We start from the raw sequence: 26076 nt of genomic DNA, 5'->3' as shown, positions 1-26076 counted from the left end.
GTGCTAAGGCACAAAAAGCAAAAGGGTTTCAACCGACATCGGACCCTCAAAACATCCAATAGGTAAAAAAAATACATGCGAAGGCATAAAGAAATATTTACCAAGTCTTTTAAGCCGAAAGGGGGGAATAATAGCCATCTTTTAGAGGCCATATCGGTCCAACCTAAAAAGGCCTAAGGGCCAATACATTTAGAGTTCGAGACCTTGTTCTCACTCAACTCGAACCTAAGGGTTTCACTATTCCGAGCTCATATAAAACTGACTTAAATATAGCTCGAGGATTCACCATTATTTGATATAAAATCTTAAGGGGTTTGTTACTGTGAATTCGAAACTTACTCGAATTCAGCTATAAAAACAGTACAATTATGGCTTCAATCAAGCCATCTGAAATCAAAATCCAGAATATATTATTGAGCCCGGGGACTCGCCCTCGCTTAGCTAAAAAAACCTAAGGGTTTTGTTCTACTCTGAGTTTGAGATATTGCTCACTCGATTATAGAGGCTATAGCAATCCGATTGCAACTAAATTTTCACAAGGCAAAGGCAAAATAGAATATATCATAAATCAAAAATCGGAGACAAAACAAAAAGGAAAGGAATCTTTCAAATATGCAAAGTATTTACAAAGACCACATAGGGTCTTATACAAAACATAATGAGAAAAAATCCTAAGTGCCTAGTCCGCACTCTCGATATCAGCTGTGAGGTCGAAGCCATGAGCATGTACCTCCTCAAGAGGCTCTCTCCGAGACTGACACCTAGCATGCTTGGAAACACGAGTTAATTTAACCTCAACAACATCAGAAATTTCCTTTGCCCGAATGTTAGCAGCTTCAGCGTCGACTTGGTAGGAAGCCACAAGAGCCCCTGCCTCAGATATGGCCCTTGCAAGCTCAACGGCCAACCGAGTCTTGAGCTCTTCAACCTTCCGGGTTCGGGCCAAATTCTCCTCCTTCAAACTTTAGAGTTGACGCTCAACCGAAGATAGTTGGGCCCAAACCGCATCTTTCTCCGAGGCGAGATGGTCCATGTGCTACTTCCACCCCAAAGTCTCTTTCTCCTTCATCTTGGCCTCCTCACAAAGTTGCTCAACCAATTCGGGATTCTGTTAAACCTGCGTGATTAAAGTGTTAGTCGCCAATATTGAGTTAATACATAACAAGCTACCAAAAATTTACATTACCCGTTCATTGAGCTCGGTCTGATCTTGATGAGCTCTTGTCAACTCGGCTTGAATACTCTTGATTCCCTCTTCTTTTTTCACATAGAGGAGTTTGAGGGTGTCTCTCTCCTCCACAAGCTTATTGAGATCGGCCTCACAACGGGCTAGGTCAGCTTGATACTTGGAAGACACTTCTCGATGGAGCGCTGTAGCCTGTATAGAAAGGAAGTAAATGAGACTTAGAAAAATAAATACAAACACAAACATGACAACATGCGCTAAAACTCACTTGGCTCAGAAGTCGCAGAGCCTCATCAAAAATGAGTGATGCGTCCAGGTCGGGAACATCATCGACCCCCGTGAAGCAGCCGCAAAATATATCATCCCCTTCGGGGTCGTCCCCACATCAGGGGTCCCAATGGACCGGGCATCCCGAAACTGCCCCTCAAAGAATGTGGGATCGGGAGGCAAATCATCAATGTTAATTGCCCCAAGCGAGTCACTCGGGGCATTCTCTTCTCTTTGAAGGGCCTCAGAACTAGACCCTTCGGGCACACCCGTCGGTTGCTCGTCACAGCAGGAGGCATAGTCAACACCCGATGATTTGGGACTCTGGTCGGACCTTCCTCCGAGATCATCTCGATCTGCGGCTGAACTTCCTCGACCGTCATCGGATCAGCAGTTCTTGAAGCTTCGATGCCTCCTTTCTTTCGAGCCGCCAGCAGGTAGTTGGCATCTTCCCCCTCCTCGTCTATATCTCATAGTGTTTGGACTATATCGGCATACAGAACGGAGGGATTGGCCTTTGACTTTCGATCCCTGCTTTTCCTGGGCTTCGGGGTATCTGAAGGCGAGGCCCTTCTCCTTTTCTTATCTTTGTTCGGTTTCGCGACTTCCTCTTCCCCGGGGGGAGGTGGCCTCATGACGACATTATCTCCGAGACCTAAATGAGAAGAAATAAAGTTAAAAAGAAGTATTTCACATGAAAGCATCTAACACGAACATGGGAACTTACCATGATTTTTGGCCTCCCATCGACCCTTGGCCAAATCGCGCCACGAGCACTCAGCATACGAAGAGGTTGAAACCAGTTGTCGAACCCAACCCGCATGGTCCGGTAATGCACCAGGAAACCAGGGCGAAATTGCACCATAAAAAAGAGTATAGATAAGAAGAGGTAAAGGAAACATAACAAGTAATCAAACGTTATCAATGAGGTTCCACTTACGCTTCATGTTCCATTCTTCGGGGAATGGCATCTTCTCAGCGGAGATTAAGTCAGAGGTCTTGACTCGGACAAACCGGCCCATCCATCCTTGGTCCATGTCCTCGTCAATGCTCTAGAATAACACCTTCGAGGCCCGACACTGAAGTCGTATCAGTCTGCCCCGATAAAGACAGGGCTGTATAATCTAATGAGATGATCAAAGGTGAAAGACATCCCCTCGACCTTGCTCAAAAGGAATCTGAGCAAAATGACAATGCGCCAAAAAGATGGGTAGATCCGGCCTAGGGTTACCCTGTATTGACGGCAGAAGTCGATTATAACGAGATCGACGGAACCCAGTGTGAAAGGGTAAGTATATACACTTAAGAACCCTTTCACATGAGTGGTGATATCCTCCTCGGAGGTAGGAATCACCACCTCTTTATTCTCCCAGTGGCAGTCTTTTTTCACCTACTTGAGATTGCCTTCAGATATCGAACAGATGTACCTAGACATGGGTCGCATCGGCCAGGAACCGGATAAGGTTTTTTGACTTTAAAGTTAGAAGTAAGTTCGCATAGACCGGGAATGTACTCTTCGATACGTAGCTCCACCGGTGTTTTGTCACCGGTCGGTTGCGATGAGGAGGCTTTTTGTTCTTGGGGGACGGTCTTTGATGTTTTTTCCATTGACATATGAGGTTAAAGCAGAAGAAGTCAGAATTTGTGTTTTAGTAAGAGATTGGCAAGCGGAAACCTGCAAAGTTGATGAACTTGAAGAGAATATAAGAGCTTTTGAAGATTAGAAGAAGTTTGAAAGTAAAATTTTAGAAGATTATGAAGATGGTCTATTTATAATAGCCACTTTAATGGTTTGAAAGCACTAGTGGTTGACCATCCACTGGCATTAATTAATGACCTTGGGAACTGTGCAGACGCGATACTTCAATCGCTTATGTCACGATGTTGATGTCATAATTGATCAAGGTATGAAGTCAAAGTCTTAAATTTATTTCATCTCGTTACACTCCAAAAAACGAGAGGACTATCTATATGCGGTCGAAATCGGGTATGTCCGATTTCATAGGCACGAGGAGCTTCCTCGAGAGTAAGCTCGTAATCGACCAGGATTGAGCTCAATAGCAGAGTATGGGGCATGAAGATCGAAGTGCTCGATGAAGATTGAGACTGAGCATGACTGACTTCGAGTAAGGCTGTCACGACCCGAAATTCACTAGTCATGATGGCACCTAACCCAACCCGCTAGGTAAGCCAATTAATGATTACCCATTTTCAATCAACTTAATAAAACAATTAAACAAATGAGTTATCTAAATCTTATACATCCCCAAGAACTGGTAGTACAAATCATGAACTTCTAAGAATAGAATATACAAGTTGATATGAAGTAAACACATCTTCTGTTTGAAATTACATAAACAGAGTTTTTATAAATCTAAGGCTACCATGAACAAGAGGCAGCTCCAACAGGAACGCAGGTACATCTTCAATCCTGGCAACCATAGAGCACAACAACAACAACAACCAACATATGCACGCAATGTGCACAAGTGTAGTATCAGTACAACCGACCCCATGTACTGAGTAAGTATCTTCTCTAACCTCGTCGAAGTAGTGACGAGGCTTTGGTTAAAAGATGCTCATTGATAAAACCTGTAATGTAACTAACAATAGAACTATACTACAGTACAACAGAGTAGAGCACACGAAAGGATTATACAAAGCAATAACGGAGTACTAAAAGAAAACACAATTCAACAGGTATCAAAATCTCACCCCAATCCTTTCCTGAGAGCGAAAGCCAATAAATCACAACAATCACCTCAAAACTTTCATAATGTGAGAAATATACTCAAGACATCAAATTCAACGGGCAACATCCTTCGTGCATTTATCTCATCCTCGCCAATTATGCGTAAAGCAGTACCAACCAAATGACAGAAATGCTGATAATAGAAATAACAGAGTGGGAAATACGCAAATAACTATGGAGGATGAGAATATACATGAGAACATCAGTAACAGACTAAACAGAAAACATATACGTAATGACAATGATTAGGAAAAAGGAATGTAACTTCGATTAACTAGCAAGGTGAAGGCATGAAGACAAATATGACAAATAAGGAAGCAGACTCATGATATTTATAAGTCAGCAAGTAGGGACATGAACGATTAGTATGGAAGAAGACCTACACTTAAGTGCAACAAAACAGATGGCATGGATGAAATCATAACAGCAAGAAATAGGCATGATATAACATGACAACGAAGGTGATAGAGGATAAAGACAGAACAGTAACGACATATCACATAAGAACCATGAACACGACAATAACAATTCCAGGTAAAGACATGAAGGTATCTGCAAGAAAGAAATATCACAACATAATGCATGTCTCTCGTCCTCACTTGCACGGAAACACCCTTCGTGCCATGAACACACCATAACATGAAAGCGTAATAATATAAATACAATGGCACGACATCACCCTTCATGATTTTACTCACATAACATGGCACGGCATCACCCTTCGTGCTTTTAATCACAATGATATGGCACGGCATCACCCTTCGTGCTTTTACTCTCAAAAATATGGCACGACATCACCCTTCTTGCTTTAACTCTCAAATAATATAGCACTGCATCACCCTTCGTGCTTTAACTCTCAAATAATATGGCACGGCATCACCCTTCGTGCTTTACACTCTCCCTCACATGATAATGTATAAACAAAGGCACGGCATCATCCTTCGTGCTTTACACTCTTCCTTACCAACATATGTATATCAATGACAAACAAGGCAGGAAGCGTAAATAACGTCAAGGAGAGTGTTTAAACGAATATTTTAAATGAATCCCAATCACAACTTTCCAAGCCAACAATAGTTCAATAAACCCACAAGAATCTTATAATTCAAGAATTCCAACAAATTTCACAATTGATCTACAACACAAGTATAAAATCTAGTATCTCAAGAATATCGGCCATAGCAATGTATTAATGATTATGCATATTGATGACCGAATTAAACACACTAATGTATTCTCAGAATTTCCATCAAATTTGATCAAGTTATAATAAGCTAAGTCTTAGTTTCTAACATTTAATACTATGTTGTTAGTATATAGGAGCCAAGTAAGGCATGAGGCAAGAAGATCACGTGATTCTACAAAACACAATTTATAACATATTTTACCCCCGAGCATGGTTACTCTGGCACATGCATATATGCTCATTACCTCATATATGTATCACCCCCGCATGTAGCAATCAATGTCAAATAGTAGGAAAAATTCCTCAACAAAGTTAGGCAAAACACTTACCTCAAAGAAGGCAAACCGATACTCAAAAATGAACTCCTCGGGTGGTATGACCTCCGGGCGGCTCAAATCTAATCAAAATAACTTCAAAAGCACAAATAAAAATCGTAAGAGACTACTCCGGATCATAAAGTTTCAATCTTTAACAAAGTCTAAAAATCGACCCAAAAGTCGACCCCCGGGCCCGCACCTCGAAACCCGACAAATTTTACAAAATACGACTACCCATTCAAGTACTAGTCGAACCATACTAGTTTCACTCAAACCCGACTCCAATTCGATGTTTAAAACTCAAAAATTCATATTATGAACTTTAAGCCAAAACCTCCAATTTCCTCTATAAAATTCATAATTCAATTACCAAAAACGAGGGTAGATTCGTCATATAAGATAAATAATGAGTAGAGAACATTTATCCTAGTCCACAAGATGAAAATTACTCCACGAATCGCCTCAATCCGAGCTTGAAAATGTTAAAATGAAGTCAAAATTGCGATTTTTAAAAGAACACTGCCCAGGTCTTTTATGCGCCGCGAACGCGGAAGAACTATCGCGTTCGTGTAGAAGAAAACAAAAGCTGCCCAGAATACCCTTCGCAAATGCGAGAAACGGGACACGAACGCGATGAACAAGGGACAGGACTTACGCGAACGCGTACGAGACACGCGAACGCAAAGAGGAAAATGATCACCAGTCCCCGGGGCTTGGTTTGCACTTCGCGAACGCGACATATTGAATGCGAACGTGAAGAAGGAGGTGGCAGAACTTCGCGAACGCGAGAGGGTAGTTGCGAACGTGAAGAGGAAATATTCCACCCTCCAAAATAACACTACGCGAACGCGAGATCAAGGACACAAACTCGATGAAGGAAAACTAGATGACAGATACAGTAGATCAAAATATGAGGAGAATGACTCATAGCCCACCCGGACCCCGGGACCCCGTCCCAACATACCAACAAGTTCCATAACATAACACGGACCTACTCGAGGCCTCAAAACACACAAAACAATATTGGAGCGACGAATCACACCTCAATTTGAATTCAATGAACTTGAAACTTCAAACTTCCACAACCGATGCCGAAACCTATCAAATCATGTCCGATTGACCTCAAATTTTGCACACAAGTCACATTTGACATTACGAACCTGCTCCAACTTCCGTAATTGGATTCCGACCTCGATATCAAAAAGTTCACTTCCGGTCAAACTTCTCAAAAACCTTCAAATTTCTAACTTTTGCCAAACGACTCCAAAATGACCTATGGACCTCCAAATCCATTTCCAAACGCACTCCCAATACCAGAATTACCATACGAGCTATTCTCAGACACGGAATCCCAAACGGGCATCGATAACATTAATGCACTTCAATCTAAATATGATAAAATTCTTTCAAAATGCTAACTTCTAGAATTGGCGCCGAAATGCTCCCGGGTTATCCAAAACCCAATTCGAACATACGCCCAAGTCCGAAGTCATCATACGAACCTGCTGGAACCTTCAAACCCCGATTCCGAGATCATTTACCTAAAAATCCAACCTTAGTCAATTCTTCCAACTTAGAGCTTAAATCTTGAAGTGCATCATTCCAAATCGATTCCGGATAACTTGAAAACCAACACTGACGATTTACGCAAGTCATAATACATCATGCGGAGATGCTCGACTCTCAAAACACCGAAAGAAGTGCAGATTCTCAAAACGACCAGTCGGGTCGTTATAGAGGCATAATAACGAAATGATATGTGTTGGGAGTCCGTTAAACTTAGCAGGCGTTTGAACATAAAAATTGTAGTTTTTGAAAAAAAAAGTATTTGAAGTTAAGTTAAAAAATAGTATTTAAAATTTGAAATTATATTTGGACGTGCATTTCACTTGAAAAAAAATTGTATTTTTGTGAGTGGGGAAAATAATATTTTGAATTTTTTGGAAAACTGATTTTGAAAAATTCATTTTTCAAAAATTTCTAAAAACTTTACAAAATTTCATGGACAATCATACTTTTAAAATTATTATGAATTTGTTTTATATGGACATGTGCCAATTGTCAATGATATCAAGTTCGCGACATAGTCGTGCCTTACAATTCACTAGAACTTTCTTCCTTTTCCTCCCTAGCCAACGGGGTCAATAAAATTCATAAATTCCAAGTCTTCGTTGGGTCCCACCATGTGACTTCACAAAATTCCCAAAGTGTTGGGAGTGTGTAGCTTTTACTTTGGTTGAAACTTAACGGTATAAATAGGGCTTCTCATTTGTATATTTTTGCATCGAGTAGTTCTTGGAAAACCACAAAAAAGGAGACTCGAAAGCCAAAACAGCTATATATATACTTAAAAAGAATTTATAGTCTCATCAATTGTTGCTAGATTTTTCACCATGGTTGCTTCATTCCATAGCTTTACTTTAGCTATTGTTGCTTGTGCACTTGCCTTCTGTGTGCAAGTCACTCTAGGTCAGTTGTCCTTGTAAAGAAAGCCATTTTTTACAATTATTTTTTACTATCTACATAATTTGAGCCGGAACTAGAAGGTTACATACAAGTTTGGTTGAATCTAGTAACTCTAATTCAAATCATGTTTGTATTAAAAAATTTACTAAATATGTACAAAAATTAAACTCAGTTACTAACACTTAATATCATTATTTTAGAAATAGAACTCATACAGTTCAAATCCTTGCTCCGCCTTTATGCAGTAATCAATGTTTTTCTAATGTTTTGAAATACTAAACATGAGTATTTTGTTACAAAGTGTGCATTAAATATTGTGTGATAATATGCAGGGAGCATAACTTGTGAGAATCTAAACAAGGACTCGTGTGAATTTGCGATATCAAGTACTGGGAAGCGTTGCGCGTTAGAGAAACATCTCCGAAGGAGTGGTGAAGAAGTATATACATGTAAGACGTCCGAAATTGAGGCTGATAAGCTCAAAGACTGGATTGAAACCGACCAGTGTATTCAGGCTTGCGGTGTTGATAGGAATACCCTCGGAATTTCTTCTGATTCTCTCCTCGAGTGCCACTTTACCCAGAAGTTGTGCTCCCCTCAGTGCTACAAACATTGCCCTAATATTATTGATCTCTACTTCAACCTTGCTGCTGGCGAAGGTACTTGTTAAAAATTGCAGTATTTAATTGTAAATACTATTTTTTCTGTTTCAATTTAGTTAAGGTAGATTGACTTGACATAAAGTTTAAGGGAAAAAAAATAACACTTCTTGAAATATGTGTTCCTAAAACTTAAGTGGCAAAATCTTTGTGGAGTCATGATATTTGTGTGGCTATAAAAGTGGGTAAAATAAAAAATTTAAAGTTGAATTATTTCCGGATATAGAAATGTGTTATTCTTTTTCGAACGGATTGGTAAGGAAAGTGTGTCATTTAAATTAAAACGGAAGGAGTAGTTTATATAGTAGACTCGCGCACGCCGGTTTCTCTTTGCAAAAGCAGATCTGAAGCAATCACGGTTTGAGTTATCCGTCATTAAGAATCCTCACAAGAGGGATGAATTGCCTTGTTTCCATAGCTTAAATATACCCGCTTCATATCATAGTAGAAAAATAACATGTCTTTTCTAACACCATAATGGTATATCCATATGTTATAAGTAGGATTTAAAAAGGAGGAGACAAGCTAATGTGTAAATTGGCAAAGTAGCACGTGGATCCGACCCAATAATATCTTTTAACATAAATAAACTTTAATGAATAAATATGTATAATATTCTTTCTCTAACAGTTCAAAGTTCAAAGTTTTAGATGAGATAGATTCATAAAATCCGAAATGCAAAATAAGTTTTGTCATCCCTTAATCATGGGTATGTGCTTGATTTGGCAGGTATATATCTTCCCAGGTTGTGTGAAGAACAAGGCGGAAATGCACGCCGTGGAATGGCGGAGATCAAACGCTCGGGAATAGTCGCACCAGCACCGGAATTGGGACCCGAGCCCGTAAATTTCATGATTACTCCGACAATAGCTCCAGCTTTATAAGTTGAATTAGCTTAACTATATAAGAGTGTGAAATGGACATGTACTAATTATTAGTCTATTGTATGAAAAGGACATGTTCTAATTATTAGTCTATTGTATGAAATAAAGATTGGGTCGCCCAGTTACCATATAGTTTTGTAACTTTGATCTACGCCATGTTACTGTTCGTGTTAAGTCGTGAAAGCCTAAGGTGTGGTTATTTTGGTCTTTAATTTGAGAATAATATTACAATTATATGTTTCGTTCGATCTGGCTAGAAAGAGAAATCAGAAGAAACACCTCTTGATAATTGGATTAGAACTAGAAGATGTGTTGGCCTTATAGATTCAAAGCATTCCCTCAGCTCAGCTTGTTGTAATGGTTACTTTCCTTCACGATATATAAATTATACAGTACCATTACATGATAGCTAGTTTTCTTTGAGTCATGCTACGCAATATCACCATACAATGGTATGAATCTCTCATTTCTTCTTAGACTAGTTACGATTAGCGCGGGCTGTGCCCGGGCCCAACAACCATAGTCAAAGGCAATATTTTTATGTGGCGCTTAATTTTGCGTCACGTGTTGAATTTATACCCACTTTTTAGAAAAAGTTTAACTGGTACTTAATTTTTAGAAACTTCATATACATACATTTTTCTTCTTCTTTTTAGTTGCAAAATGAGTTTCTTAAATTTATTGTTGTTACGATAATTTGATGGTCGGGATTTGTTATTTGTGATATTTGAAAGTTATATTTCAAATTCAAGCTCATTTAAAGTAGATTTTGGCATTGAATCGTGTATTGGATTGTTGAAAATTAAAAAACAAGTTTATGTTTCAGAATTTAAAATTTAAAATTGCATTCAATAGATTTAACTACTTAAGATTCGAATTTCTAAAGTTGCATTTCAAAGATAGAAAACTTCATATTTGATTTCTGAAGTTGGATTAAAGAGATTGAATTGCTTCAAATACGAGTGGATAATTGACTAAAACTTCAAATAATATTTATTCAGATTTTCAAATGTTGCATATATGGAATTCCCATTAATTGATGATCATTCTCTATACACAGCTTTACGAATGAAAGCTCTCAATAATATAATCAAACATTATCATAAACTCATAAATGTTGCTAATATTAGTTTGTATTTTCGTCTCGTTTTATTTAACTTAAATACGGATTAGAAAGTAAAATAATTTTGGCCTAATACATACTTTGCCCTCTAACTTGTATGCAAATTCCTTTGACACATCGCAGTTTTACGTGTAATATTCTTACTAATCCCTTTTCAATCAAATTAATTTTATTGGAGAAATTTTTGACTTTTATAATAAATAACTGTTATATGAAGATCATGTTGTTATAGAGAGATTTGCATGTATATTAATGTTACATTTATTGATTGAAGAGGCTATACTCCGTATTCATTAGACAAATCCACCTCCCAAACAATGGGTGCGACTTACATACAATCACATACCCTCTGATTCAACTACTCTATTCATTTCAATTTATATGATATTATTTTTATAGATTTTAAATTAAAATATTTGATATTATTTTATCTTATATTTCTTTTGCAACTTTAAGAATATCATATCTTAATATATACTAAAGTTTAAACGATTATGTTATGTATTCTATTAAAACAGCTTTTCAGCCATAATTTATAATACTCTCTTCCATATTCTATAATACTTAATATATATATACAAGTTAAGCTGAAAGTTTTAACTTCATGTCTAATCAAATATCGTCGCAAAAATAAACTAAAGGAGAATTACATGATTGGAAAATTTCAAAATGATATATTTACATTAAGTGCACACATATGTTCAAAAAGGAAAAAAAGAAAGATAATGAGTATGGTGTTACTTTATATCCATTAATAACTTAATATTAAATGTGCATTTGTGATCAATCTCTTTAGGATAACTAACTATAGCAAATCGTAGTAAAACTGCTCAGATCCTTTGGCCTAAAACACCTTGATAATATTTTTAACAAATTTATGGCATGAATTTTTTTATATCAATTCAATGAATATGTGAGACATGTTTCAACGTACAGTATTATTATTACTATTATCAAAATGTAGTTTATTAATATATATTTTTACTTTATTTTATCATTTAACTAAAGCAAATTCATGATTTGAGTAAATACCTAGTACATGTAATCTTTTATCATTTAAGTATCTCTTTCTTTGCTTCCATATCATGGGCAAAGTTGATATGCCAATAAAAGGTGACAAAGAGGTGCACCCAGGCCCAGCTTATCCATAAACTTGTGATGAATAATTATGTAAACGCATGATGATGGACACGTTTGACCTAATAAAATTTCATATTACTTGTATAATTATCCAATCAATATAACTTATATATAGTGCCAGTAATAGTTTATGGAATTTGGCCTTATATAAGTCGTAAAGGTTTACGTCTAAAATTATGATGTATAATTAAAAAAAATTCAAGTTAGGATGTGAGATTTAGAAATTAGCGTTTAAGGCTTGCAAAAAATTTGTTTTACATTTATAGTTTGTATAGCTTGTATTTCTGAAGGACCTGTAAATATTACATTTATAGTTTGTATAGCTTGTCTTCACAAATATAAAACAACTAGTAAAAGTTTGCCAGTGTTGCACCCGGCCCAATCGTTGGATTGCATATTGTAAATTTTTAGCATGAACGTCAACAATGTATTAATTTATTATGAAATTCTTCTAGCTTGTGTTTGTTTTTTTCTGTCTTTATTTTAATTTAATAATCTAATTTAGATACTGCAAATAGCTCTTGTAATTCTAATTTGTTATTCGTTTGTTATTTAAATTTTGCAAGGCTTGAAAATATGAGTTAGATTCTTATACATGCTCATATCTAGGGTACTTTTGACAACTTGTTTTTCTTTGAATGCTTTATCTTTCTCATTTGTTACCAGCAATGAAGATGGTATTAGATTTGGTAATTGGAAGATCTTTCTTTTAGAGAGTCTTTTGTCACAAATTTTTCCAATTATGTTACAACTGCAGTCTATCTATACTCTTTAATACTTACAATTATTACTCCATCCGTTTCAATTTATTTGGACATATTTCCTTTTTAGTCCATTCCAAAAAGAATGACCACTTCCTAAATTTAAAAAATATTTAGTTTAAACTTGCAATTCTACCCTTAATAAAAAGTTTTTATAACCACACAAATACTCTGGATCCTTTTTTGATTTGTTAAGGACCACAAATTCCAAAGTGTTTATTTTTTCTTAAATTCCGTACACAGTCAAACATGTTCACATAAATTGGAACGAAGGGAGTAATATAATAGCTTATTCAATTTTTCCTCTAGATTTCCTAAAATATTCGTTTACACAGCCCCAGGGAAGTACCCATAGCAGTCCAAAGAGTTTGATTTTCTTAAGAATTAAATTTAAAGATGATGTTGAAAAACGTGAAGAGTTGCTGTGATTATATTTTTATAAATAAAGAATACATGCTCGATCTTTTTCTTTTTAAATGATTGATACTATTATTAATTTTAAATTTTTTTAATGTGGTGATATTTACTTCTTTTCTTTTACGTTATTAGATTTATCTGTACAAGAAATTATTAAATGTTTTGATATCTCCTTTTATTCCCACGATACTCTACTAATTTGCTTTTAATTTCGATACAAGAAAAGAGTTGTACTATGCTGATGATGTCACCTTGTCACGATCCTAAATTTTCTCCGTAGGAGGTCGTGATGGCACATAATCTCTAAAACTAGGTAAGTCTATCAATGCGGAATAATCATAAATATATAAAATAAATAAATTACAATTCAAATAATTACAACTCCCAAAATCTGTTGAAATAAGTCACAAGTTTCTAAAAATCTATTCTCAATGTTTCTATGTATCAAGGTCTAAAGAAAAATAAGGAAGCAACATAAAAATGATAGAAGGGGACTCCGGAGTCTGCGGACGATGATAGATATATCTCGAAGTCTCCGTGCGCAGATAACTCACCCACGTCTAGGCTGGTAAGATGTACCTGGATCTGCACAAAAAGATGTGCAGAAGCGTAGTATGAGTATACCACAGCGGTACCCAGTAAGTGTCAAGCCTAACATCGGTAGAGTAATGACGAGATTAGGTCAGGCCCTACTGGAGAATAGATAATGGCACGAAAAAATGTTTAAACAATTTAATAAGATAAAAGGACTATGGAATTGAATCAAATAGTATGTCACATTTAATGACACCAAATAATTGCAAATAATATCTCGTGGAATCAAAACAGAATTTCTTTCAACTTTATGAAAATCACAACAATTAATTGAAGGCAACTATGGCCATAAATCAATATCAACAAGGGCACTACCGAGGTACCGCCTCGTAGTCCCAAATCATAAATAAATTCACAATATCTCATTTCCTTATCTCACCGCGCAAGCCTTCACAATTTATTTTAAAGAAAATATTTTTTTCGAAATAGCATCCCGCGTTTTAGCCATCCTTATCACACCGCATGACTTCTAGTAGTTTCACCTACTAGCCACGCGTATCAAGCCACCCTTATCCCACCGCATCCATTTCAATACCCATCCTTATACCACCGCATGCGTATCAATATCACAATTTGTACCTCAAATGCCCACTCCCTGAAGCACTGGAGATGCATGAAGTGCTGAATAAAACGGTGTGGGAGGATGACCTCTACCAAAATTACCCTTGCCTCCAGACGAGGAACCACCGAAACCACCGAACTGACGAGGCCTTTTATCAGACCTCTACCTTCTCTTCTATGCAAGAACCATCTCGATCCTCCTTGCGACATTAGCAGCCGCCTGAAAAGAAATCTCACTTTCGGTCTCCTTGGCCATCTGAAGTCTGATAAGGTGAGTGAGTCCCTCAATAAATCTCCTCACTCTCTCTCCCTCCGTAGGTAGTAAAAGGAGAGCATGACGGGCCAAATTCACAAAACGGGACTCATACTGAGTAACAGTTATACTGCCCTGCTATAGACGCTCAAATTGCTTGCGAAATTCCTCTCTCAGTGTGATAGGGAGGAACTTCTCCAGAAATAACTGAGAGAACTGCTCCCAGGTAAGTGCAGGCGATTCGACTGGTCTGGTCAATGTATAATCTCTCCACCACCTCTTGGCGGAACCCGTCATCTAAAATACAGCAAAATAAATCCTATTGGTCTCAACTATACCCATGTTCCGCAGCACCTCGTGGCAACGTTCAAGATAATCCTATGGGTCCTCAGAAGGTGTACCACTGAAGTGAACTGGAAAGAGCTCAGTAAACTTATCCAGTCTCAATAAGACCTCAAAAGATATGGTGGGCCTATCACCGGTCTGTGCAGCAACAATTGGCTGAACTACCCCAACTGGCGGGGTTGTTGGAGCCTGATTCTGGGGAGCCATCTGCTCCGGAGCGGGAGTAGTGGGAGTTTTTGCTCCTCCCCCAGCCTGTGAGATGGATGGTGCTACTGGAAATGTACAATTCTGGGCCACGCCCTCCATAAGACTTACCAAACGGACTAGAGCGTCTTGAAGTACTGGAGTGACTATGAATCCTTCTGGGACCTGAACTAGTCCAACTGGTACATTCTAAACTGGAACTTCCTCTTGAAGATCCACCTGAGGTTCTATAACAGGTGCGGCTACTCGAGCTCTAGACTGAGCTCCACCTCTGCCTCTGGCGCGACTTCGGCCTCGGCCTTTACCCCTAGTCGTAGCTGTCACTGGGGGCTCTGGCGCTTGTCCGGTTGTAGACGCAGTGCGTGTTCTCGCCATTTGCGATAGGACAAGAATAGAAGAGTTCAATCGTCAATGATAGAATAAAATCGCACGGTAGAGTATAATAGAAGTGAAATTATTCCTAAACTCCATAGCCTCTGAGAGATAAGTACAGACGTCTCTGTACTGATCCTTCAGACTCGACTAAGCTTGCTCATGACTCGTGAGACCTATGTAACCTAGTGTTGTGATACCAACTGTCACAACCTGAAATTTCCACCTTCGGACCGTGATGGCGCCTAACATTTCACTTGCTAGGCAAGCCAACGTTAGAATAATATTATCCATTTTTAAAACAAATTTTAAATTTATTAATAATAAAGAACGATTGCAGAAGTAAAGTCTAAAATATAGTGAATAATCTATAAAAAAAACAAACGGTGTCTAAATACCATCCCAGAATTTGGTGTCACAAGTGCACGAGCTTCTAGAATAATACAAATAAGGGCCTCAATAAAATAAAGTTGTCTGAAAATAAACACACAACTAAAGTAAAGCAGACAGGGACTTCAGAACTGCGGACGTCGTGCAGTTATACCTCAAGTCTCCTCTGAGTAGCTGAAATCCGAGCAAGTCTATGGTACGCCGCTGAGACCAACTCCAAAATCTGCACAAGAAGTGCAGAGTGTAGTATCAGTACAACCGACCCCATGTACTGGTAAGTGCTGAGCCTAACATCGACGAAGTAGTCACGAGACTAAGGCAGTTCACTTACATTACCTGCACGCATTATTAGTAACAATAACAATAATAAAAATAAATCAGGTAACTCATTTATAATAATTGAAGCCAATTCAACAATCATAACCAATTATCATTTCCATCAATTCTGTTGCAGCGTGCAACCCGCTCCCACAATATATTCACATTCAATTCTGTTGCAGCGTGCAACCCGCTCTCACAATATATTAATTTTACTCAAGTCTGTCATATATTTATTTCAATCAAGTATATATATACTTTTAAATAAGTCTGTTGCGGCGTTCAACTCGATCTCTCAATATTGAATTTTAAATAAGTCTATTGCGGCGTGCGACCCGATCCTCCAATATGGATTTTAAATAAGTCTGTTGCGGCATGCAACCCGATTCTCCAGTATATTCATTTACCAATTCTTATAGAAGAATTTTTTCCAATAAATGCAACAATTAATATAAAATTATAAGACAACAAGCATACAATAATTATGATTTAATTATGAAACAAACAATGACAAATACCAAATTATTATGGAAATCAGGGAGAAAATAGGCAGTTTAATATTTAATATGCTAAATGTCAAATAACATTTAAGACACATAATTCAAATAATATGTAACAATTAATGCATGAATTCAAGAATTAATATTTGACAAAAAATAGGAGAGAAATAATTATTATAATAATTAATTCATGATTTAAAACGATGTATGATTTTTCAAGTAATTATGCAAATAATTAATTTGACGACGTATAGAAACTCATCACCTCGCCTATACGTCGTTCACATCATTTCACATAACAAATAGTTTAAGGGTTCTATTCCCTCAAGTCAAGGTTAACCACGATACATACCTCGCTTTACAAATTCCAATCAATTACTCGACCACAACTTTTCCTTTAAAATTTGTCTCCAAAAGTTTCAAATCTATTCATAAACAATTCAATATACTCAATACGAATCATAGGAATTAATTTCATATGAATTTACAAATTTTACAGATAAAAATCTGAAATTCATTTAAATATTCGACAGTAGGACCCACGTCTCAAATCCCAGAAAAACTCACGAAATACGAACACCCGTTCCGCCACGAGTTCGATTTTACAAAAGTTATCCAATTCCGATATCAAATGGACCTTCAAATCTTAAATTTTTATTTTTGGAAAATTTTATAAAAATCTGATTCTTCTTCCATAAATTCACGGATTCATGATATAAATGAGTATGAAATCATGAAATATAATCAATATAGGATAAGGAACACTTACCCCAATGTTTTCCGTAAAAATCGCCCAAGAATCGCCTTACCCGAGCTCAAAAATTGGAAATGGTTGAAAATGGGTCGAAACCCCATTTCCAGAACTTAAGTTCTGTTCGCCCAAATTTTACCTTATGCGATCGCACACAATGCTTCGCGATCGCGAAGCATATTTTTTCCTGCCCAGTTTTTCTTAATCGCAATCGCATGAATAGCCTCGCGATTGCGAATCTCTACTTTGCTGCCCCAGAAATTTACTCAACGCGAATACGTAAAACGCCACGCGAATATGTAAAACGCCACGCGAACACGATGCTTTAACTCACAGACTTACGCGATCATGAACAATCTCACGCGATCGCAATGAGTAAAGCGCGTGGCTCAACTTTAGCCTCTTTAACTCTACGTGAACGCGACCTTGTCCACGCGTTCGCGAAGCACCACATCACGCCCCTACGCGATCGCAGCCTCAAATTCGTGAACGCGAAGAGCAACTTTGGTTGGCCTCTCAGTTTGCCTTACACAATCGCGAACGACTTCACGCTGTCGCGATGAGTAAAAATTCTGCAACAGAACATCAGAAATCTGCCATCTTCCTTAAATCGAAAATGGCCTGTTGAGCATCCGAAACTCACCCGATCCCTCGAGGCTCCAAACCAAACATGCCCACAAGTCCTAAAATATCATACGAACTTGCTCGCGCGATCAAATCACCAACATAACACCTAGAACCATGGATCGGACACCAAATGAAAGGAAATTTTTAAGAAAACTTTAAAACTTATATTTTTACAACCGAACGTTCAAATCACGTCAAATCAACTCCGATTCTCACCAAATTCGGCAGACAAGTCATAAATATTATAGTGGACCTATACTGGGCTTCCAAACCAAAATACGGACCCGGGGTCAATAAACCCAACATCAGTAATTTCTTAAAAATCTTTAAGCTTTCAAGCTTTTAATTTTTTTTATCAAAATTCCATATCTCGGGCTAGGGACCTCAGAACTCGATTCCGGGCATACGCCCAAGTCCTAAATTACGATACGGACCTATCGGGATTGTCAAAATACTGATCTGGATCCGTTTGCTCAAAATGTTGACCAAAGCCAACTCAATTGAGTTTTAAAGCTCTATTTCATATTTTAATCCATTTTTCACATAAAAACTTTTCGAAAAATTGAACGGATTGCGCACGCAAGTCGAGAAATGATAAATAATGCTTTTTGAGGTCTTAGAACACATAATATCATTATTAAATTTAAAGATGACATTTTGGGTCATCACAATCATAAACTACATTAAAATATGTTCACAACCACCATATAAAATCATTATCATTCGAAGAAGAAGAAGAAGAAGAAGAAGAAGAAGTAGAAGAAGGAGAAGGAGAAGGAGAAGGAGAAGGAGAAGGAGAAGGAGAAGGAGAAAGATGCCTGAAATTATTTTAAAAGTGGGTATAAGTTAAAGCTTTTTTAAAAAATGGATATAAATTAAATGGGGGCGATCAAATAGGGCGCCCCGTGCAATTTTTACCTTATACATCTCCACAAAATGTTTTTAATAAGTATCAATTAGCACCACAATGGTATGCCAAAATGAAAAATTGTAGTAGCAAGTTTAAATTTGGTACATACAATGTCTTCACTTCATATACACCACAATTTTGACAAGATACAATGTCTAAAATTTTCTTTTTATAATATAAAACGAAAAAAGATTTAAAGAAACAATTCTATATAAAATCTAAGAACTTTCAAATTGTTAATAAACCTAATCTGTAGGAAGTTATTACAACAACAACAATCTAGTAAAATCCTACAGGTAAGGGTTTTGGGGAGGGTAGTGTGTAAGCAGACCTTATCCCTACCCCGATGGAGTAGAGAGTTTGTTTTCGATAGACCCTCGACTCAAGAAAACGAAAAAGATGAAAAAGACAATATATTAGTACCATCAACAGAAACCATAATAATAATAATAATATTATAATAACCAGAAAATAGTTGAAACGCAATAACAATAACCAGTAAAGAGAAACAGGAGAATAGTGTGAACACAACATTAACCACTAGCAATCTAAGACAAACCCTATCAGTCTATCCTCGCACCCGGAACGAAGTAGAAAAATGTTCAATTACCTCCTAAGTTGCAACCCTAATTAATGCTCGATCTCCACACCTTCCTATCAAAGGCCATGTCCTCGGAAATCTAAAGTCACGCCATATCTTGCTTGATCACTTTTCCCCGATACTTCTTAAGCGTCCCTCTACCTCTAAAATTATACAAGTAAAAGAAAAATACTTTAATATATATGCTCAATAAGAATAAAAAATTAATTTTTTCAATTGTATGTAGTGACTTAACTAGAAAAAAGTAATAAAAGTAAAATTCATAAAATCTTCCATCTCTACCATTAATAATATCTCAAAAAACAAAAACAATTAAATGAATTGAATATTTAATGGTCATAGAAGATAAGAAGGGGGACTTGTCTAATTTCCTTGGGAAAGGCCAATAACTTTGGCATAGAAGGCCACGTCCCTAGTAGTGTCCCCTAAAGTCATAACGTGTTTCGCTCACAGAGTGCCACCCCCATGCAATAAAAAAAGTCCAATAGCTCCGTCCCCCCCTATAAACCTTACTCTTTCGTCTTCTCTTTCTCTCTATATATATATATATATATATGACTGCGAGTTGTTCTTTTCCTAACTACGCAACCAAGCAGTCACTAATATAATTCTGCAGAACACGTTTACCTCTTTTGAGCTTTAACTATGGAGGCACAACAACGCAGTGGCCATGCATATGAAGATGTTACTCACCACTCAGGTGATGCATTTGCAAATTTCTTAAAATAGAATTTACATATTTAAAACTATATAAAAAGTATTAAAAGTTATACATAATTAAGGATTCAAAATATTAATTGTAATAAAGAAAAATTTCTTTGGGAATAATAATACTCTAAAATCTGTAACAACTTATCCCCAGTTAATTTTGTCTTGTGACTTGTGATATATTGCAGGGGATGAAAGAGATGGTAAAAATCCGGTTCACGGCCAAGGGAAAGTAGAAGATGAAGGAGCGCAGGGAACCAAAATAGGACTACCAACAGTGTTAGACGATGACCCTAATGCACCAAAAGATCGTCCTGAGGACAAATCTTCTTCTAATTATCAGAGCAAAGTCACTGATCCTACAGGCACCAGTAAGTTTCTCTTTGACTGATCTCAAATTTGATATCATGTCACAGTCTACAAGTTTTCAGAAATTTGAAATAGAGTTTGTAAAGTTTATTATTTCTAAGTACATAAGAGTAACAATTCCAATTCCTTTTTAAACGGACTAAAAAGTGAATTGAGAGAGGTAGGGCGGATGCAGTAGGGAATATGTTTTATGGAGAGTGTGCCTTTGAATTACCTAAAACTTGTTTTTTGTTTTGTTTTTTGAAATATTATGCGTGTGTAATAGATAGGGAGGAGGCGGGAACTATTCCACTAGTTCAGTCATTTGAGAAAATGAGTGTGAATGAAGGAATAAGGGCAGAGAAAGGAGCAGGGGAAGAGGAGGGGAAGAGTAAAGCAACTGATAATTATAAAGGAGTGTCAATGAAGAAGTACTTGGCAGAGAAATTTAAGCCCGGAGAAGAAGATAAGGCACTTTCTGAGGTGATCGCAGGCACACTTTCAAAACATAAGGATAAAACAGAGGGAACAGATCAGGAGGAGGAGGCAAAGCCAACAGGGAAGGTAAAGGTATCAGAGGAAGTAACCAAACAAACAGCTGGACCTACAGATGAACATGGGATTGCTGCTGCTGAAGGTTCAGGAAAGAGTATTGTAGGTAGGATTAAAGGTGTTGCTAGTTCGTGGTTTGGCAAAGGTACTGGAAAACCAGCAGCACAGACTTCTACCGTCTCAGATGGTAATTAAGTGCTTTGTATGTTTGTTACTGATCCCTCTGTTCAAATATATGCTGGTTGCCTCTTTCTTTGTTTGGTATTCTGCTTGTTTGAGCACGTCTAATTAGATAATGAGATCTGATGTTGTTCTGAACTGGATTGGGTCTGTTATGTGTATGATATATCTCTCTCTTTTGTATATTTACTTTCGTTGAATTATGTCATATCTTAGTGTGGCTGTTTGTATATGAACCAACCGTGGGGACCCAGATTTTTCACAGAAGTTAACTCGCAAAAAGGAATGTCAATATGTTTATATACCAAAAATATTACCTAACTCTACTCTTCTAGTGCACTATTTGATCAAATACATAGTTGAATAAAGGAATTAATATGTTGGTTCTGTAAAATGCATCGAATTGACATACACGCTAGTATATTGCCGCAACACACGGAATACACAGTAAAGTACATAGTATTACATCACAATACTCAGATGAAATCCATACCGGAATATTTACTTATCTAAAGCTCACTTTAAATGAAGTTGACTGAAGTAACTTACCTAAGCAAAGCTCTCTCTCAAATACAAATCTCTATAGAGGGAGATTCCTTTGATAAGTAAATAAGTAATAACTTGCTAAGATAACCTTCCATTAATCTCTCAAGGTCTTTACCCTACTTATAGCCTATTAGTACTTCGTGTTTTTATTAATCAAGTGTTTGATTTGAACACAACCAGAGATAATAGTAAATTAAAAGGAAATAATACAACAGTGGAATTCAACTGCGTTGAAAGGAGGCTGGAGTAGGTAATTAAGCTGAGATTCAAAGTGCTCGTGACTTTATAATGTCAAAGCTCATTTCACTGGGATCCGTTGCTTGCAATTCGACTTGAATTCCATCAAGTTCTCTCTTGAATCTATCCTTTGAGCTTGCATACACCATCTTCATCCTCACCTTTGATGTGTCAGGTGACCTAAAACCCATGTTAAAAAATTATCAGAAAGAAGCTAATTAAGGCAGGTGATGTATATTGCTAGAAACAGGACAAGACAATGCGGGTGATGTCAAATTTGAGTTAGCTAAATAATTATATGGTACCAAGCAATGAAGAAAATCTTGCTTTTCTGGCAATTTTCAGTAGTTATGAAGTCTAAATCAAAGACAGCATAGCGGCACTCATCGGCAGGCAGAGAGTTAGTGAAATCATCATAGTTTTCCTCAGGATTTCCAAGCTTCTCCACAACGACTTGTTGGCCCTCAATCTTGAATACTATGAACCTGTAGTTTCTCTTTGTTTTTAATTCCAGGAACTTCAGCTTACACTCGTCTAGCACAGCCATTCCAGACGCAGCATTTGCCTGTCCAACAAAAATTTTATGACATGATGAAAAATGAAAAGAAAAAAAATAAGAGCAATCCGGTGCACAAAACATCCCGCATTCACGTAAGGTCCATGTAAGGGACACACCGATATCCCCTCATGCAGTAAATTCTTAAGTAAATATGCGTATACCATGTGTTTATTAAAAAAATAAAATAATAAGCAATAAGCGTAGCATAGCAAATCCATTAAAACCAAAGAAGGGCATGCAACTAACTAAGCAGTTCCCTTTTTCAAGGCCAGAAATATGGCAAATGGATAACAAAAGGACTAGTCTATTTCCTCTGCTTTAATCACAACATTCTCTTTTAGGTTATTTCCTTTCAAATTCCATTTTCATCTTCCAAGTTCCAAAATGCAGCTTTGAGAAATATCACACTAGCCATTATATATTATTAGAAGCTTTTTACGTAGAAGGTGATCAAAACACTAGCTGGGAACATTGTGCAACATCGTCAACATCGTGAAAGCAAAAGAAAACAAATATGATGTATAATGTGTACAAATTAAAAGGGTCTTGAAAAGGTAAAAGCTGAGAGAGGAAGAAGAATACCATGATGTCGTGCAATGAGGAAGAAAATTAAGGATCTCTACAAATTAGATAGGAGAAAAACGGAAGGGAAAATATGGAGGATTGAGTTGTATGTAAATGGATAGAGATCCTTGAATTCGTAAGAGTGGAGACATTGGCAGCTTTATAAAACAAGAGAGGATTGCGGAGAATAAGAGAATTTTGTGGGACAAAATAAGGGTTCAGAATTTTTTTAAAGTTTTTTAGAGGTTCAACATGTCCACGACCACTCTTCCATCCTCATGCCTGCCGTTGAAGTTATGCTGGACATGACGCTCCCTCATGCTCTCCAAAAATTCATTATATACTTATTATTGAGTTTTATCGTTAAAGATATTTACTTTGTGATACAATTTGACTAGGCACTAAATTTATAATAATTTTCAAACTTGTAATTTATAACAAGCAATAAATATTTGTGTAATTATTAATAATCTCATTAAGCTCAAAATTAAATGGTAAAATTCTTTCTAAACATAAGAAATATCATTCTTTTTAAGACAGATTAAAAAAAAATACATACATAAATTGGGATAAGAAAATTAATTATACAATAAATTATATAATTAATATTTTAAAAGAATCCAACTTCACAGGCATCACCTAGATCTAGGACAATAATCTTACCAAGAATTCTCCCCCTCTTGGCTCTTCCCCGTCTGCTACTATATTCACAGTCCCACCCGACCCAAAAGACGGAGAAAAAAAAAGTATAAATTAATAAATAAATAATAGTGTTCTCGTTAATTGATCAGTGTCCCGTTTGTAATAAATACAACCATTAATTTTATTAAATGCTTCTTTTTCATTTATATAGTTAAGCTAATGTAAATGTCATACTATAGGAATATAATCCCAATTTAACTAGATAATATAAAATCAAGGTAAATGAAACCAAATACTATTAGATTAGTTTTAGGACTTCTATAAAATTTGTAAAGCATATTAGGACCTGTTGGTCCTAACAGGGAATAAAATTCCAGGACAAGGAGAAATAAGATTTATGTGTAACATGCCACCCTGTAGACCTGACATGTCTTTGCTATTATCAAGAGAAACACTAAATTCAACTGACTTACCACCACTCATGAGTTATATACTTGATATGGTTGACTCAATGATTATTGCATTGTCTAGACCTTACTAAATGTCAAGCACAATTAATTGAGAAGGATAATTTTCATCTTACATTACACATGGTATAGAGGTAGGAAGGTATTTGGAAACAGGTAGGTAGAACTGTAGAACTTCAAAGACTGCTGGAAGATGATGGGCTCCCAGTTAACCAACATGTGCCCGATTATAATTATTACTCCTATTAATAGTATATTATTAATGTGGTGAAAGTCAAAATTATCCATCAGATATTTTCCGTGAGTGGAAAACAAATACTTATGTTTATCCGTAAAATACTACAGTTGAATTTGTAACGTGATTTATAGACAAGCGAATCGATTTGATTCAAAAATGATAAAGAAATAGAACAAAAAGATAAAGATTTAACGACTGAAATTAAAGACAATAACAAGCCTGGTTCTGAATTCGCCCCTTCCGAGAGCAGAAGTGAAAGTAATGATAAAGCGATAAAAAAACGATGATAAAACCGTTAGATTGAGAGCAAAATAGTAAAGTACAACTTTTGTGTAAAGAATGTTTCATCCTCCCAACAATAGTTGTTAACCCTGCTATTTATAACTCTACATAGGGAGACAAGACCCTAGGATCAAACTCCTCTTAAGTGAGAGTGAAAGTGTCATTGATGAGTATATAACAACATATTTTGAATGCAAATATTCTCTGTAACGGCTGCTCATTGAATGCTAGCAAATATTCCCTGTAACGACTACTCATTGAATGCTATGTGATGTCGAACCTTTGAACTTCTATCACCGACTATGTTTCCTTCGGAATACGTCTGGTACCGGTCACACATGTTACGTCCGGTATTAGTTGTAATTTCCCGACTCATCTTTTGTCTATCTTCAGTTCCCCATGTCACTTTAGCATTCGACCACCTGTTATCAACCATTTTATCCCATAAAGGTAGTCCCCCTATTTTTCGGTGACGTAACTTAGTGCTACCGGGAAGTAGATGAAGATTCTTTTCTTGGCGGGAAAGTTCCTGAATAGCCTCTGACACTTGAAAGGACGCACGTCTTCTCGCATTTAATACCCCGAACACGTGTTGCCCCGTGATTCAACAAATAATTTCGTCGGTTTTCAAGGTAATCATGACCATGATTTTTTACCGTCTATAACTTCTTTGCTACTCATCATTTTTACTTCTTCACTTCCACTACTTTCATAAATCTTTCTCTTTCTCTGCATTTGCTTAGAACTCCTTCAAAACCTTCAACTTCCTTAGCAAGAACTTTTCTTTTACTAACCTTTTACCACCACGACTTCTTACATTACTTCCTTCGAAAACACTGGTCTTCTCTTCGGTGGAGGGCCGAAGAAAAACAAATCCAACGAGGTTGACGTTGAGTCTGATCCTCCAACTATTAACACCATTATACCTCTGCATCTCCGCACTGCATCTGATATCCAAGAATAAACTGCAAACTCTCAAAGTAGCAGGTTTTGGCCAGTTCACATGTATCCCTCCTCCATTCGTCCTTCTAGTATCCCTACTGTGAAGGAGGACTGCAACTGCACCAATATTAAAATCCTCGCCCAAGATATGGTAGAGTGAGTTACCTAATCCAAACAGGGGGTTATGTATGTCTATACATATCCTTTTACTTTGGGTCCCTTCTCTT

The 26076-nt window shown here is 36.8% G+C and overlaps 3 protein-coding genes across 4 annotated transcripts; 2 read left to right on the top strand and 1 right to left on the bottom strand.

Moving 5' to 3' along the window:
• Nucleotides 1–7982: 7982 nt before the first annotated feature.
• LOC104095236 (uncharacterized) lies at nt 7983–10125 on the top strand. Its single transcript, XM_009601322.4, has 3 exons — nt 7983–8177; nt 8507–8833; nt 9563–10125. Exons 1-3 carry the CDS (start codon nt 8102–8104, stop codon nt 9715–9717), a joined length of 558 nt encoding a protein of 185 aa, XP_009599617.1. The 5' UTR covers nt 7983–8101; the 3' UTR covers nt 9718–10125.
• Nucleotides 10126–20125: 10000 nt separating this feature from the next.
• LOC104095245 (low-temperature-induced 65 kDa protein-like) lies at nt 20126–21510 on the top strand. Of its 2 annotated transcripts, none has more exons than XM_009601330.4 (3): nt 20126–20284; nt 20481–20663; nt 20927–21510. In XM_009601330.4, exons 1-3 carry the CDS (start codon nt 20230–20232, stop codon nt 21385–21387), a joined length of 699 nt encoding a protein of 232 aa, XP_009599625.1. In that variant the 5' UTR covers nt 20126–20229; the 3' UTR covers nt 21388–21510. The 2 variants fall into 2 exon arrangements, with proteins under 2 accessions (XP_009599625.1, XP_070044299.1); XM_070188198.1 differs by having other exon boundaries at nt 20481–20667; nt 20931–21510.
• A 246-nt stretch (nt 21511–21756) lies between these two features.
• On the bottom strand, nt 21757–23453 carry LOC104095254 (actin-depolymerizing factor 7). Its single transcript, XM_009601341.4, has 3 exons — nt 23297–23453; nt 22461–22720; nt 21757–22335 (listed from the first exon to the last, which is right to left on the bottom strand). The coding sequence occupies exons 1-3, from the start codon at nt 23297–23299 to the stop codon at nt 22185–22187; spliced, it is 414 nt and encodes a 137-aa protein (XP_009599636.1). The 5' UTR covers nt 23300–23453; the 3' UTR covers nt 21757–22184.
• Nucleotides 23454–26076: the final 2623 nt, after the last annotated feature.

Source organism: Nicotiana tomentosiformis, chromosome 11 (genome assembly GCF_000390325.3).
Source record: "Nicotiana tomentosiformis chromosome 11, ASM39032v3, whole genome shotgun sequence".
Taxonomy (NCBI): domain Eukaryota; kingdom Viridiplantae; phylum Streptophyta; class Magnoliopsida; order Solanales; family Solanaceae; genus Nicotiana; species Nicotiana tomentosiformis.
The sequence above is the reverse complement of the archived record's forward strand: the minus strand, read 5'-3'. Positions and strand labels throughout refer to the sequence as shown.

What these genes read in the sequence shown, in the direction of transcription:
- LOC104095236 (XM_009601322.4), top strand. Translation starts at nt 8,102, where the DNA reads ATGGTTGCTTCATTCCATAGCTTTACTTTAGCTATTGTTGCTTGTGCA. An exon ending in CTGTGTGCAAGTCACTCTAG is followed by an intron (nt 8,178 to 8,506) that starts GTCAGTTGTCCT and finishes GATAATATGCAG; the next exon opens with GGAGCATAACTTGTGAGAAT. An exon ending in CAACCTTGCTGCTGGCGAAG is followed by an intron (nt 8,834 to 9,562) that starts GTACTTGTTAAA and finishes TTGATTTGGCAG; the next exon opens with GTATATATCTTCCCAGGTTG.
- LOC104095245 (XM_009601330.4), top strand. Translation starts at nt 20,230, where the DNA reads ATGGAGGCACAACAACGCAGTGGCCATGCATATGAAGATGTTACTCAC. An exon ending in AGATGTTACTCACCACTCAG is followed by an intron (nt 20,285 to 20,480) that starts GTGATGCATTTG and finishes GATATATTGCAG; the next exon opens with GGGATGAAAGAGATGGTAAA. An exon ending in CACTGATCCTACAGGCACCA is followed by an intron (nt 20,664 to 20,926) that starts GTAAGTTTCTCT and finishes CGTGTGTAATAG; the next exon opens with ATAGGGAGGAGGCGGGAACT.
- LOC104095254 (XM_009601341.4), bottom strand. An exon ending in AAGATTTTCTTCATTGCTTG is followed by an intron (nt 22,336 to 22,460) that starts GTACCATATAAT and finishes CATGGGTTTTAG; the next exon opens with GTCACCTGACACATCAAAGG.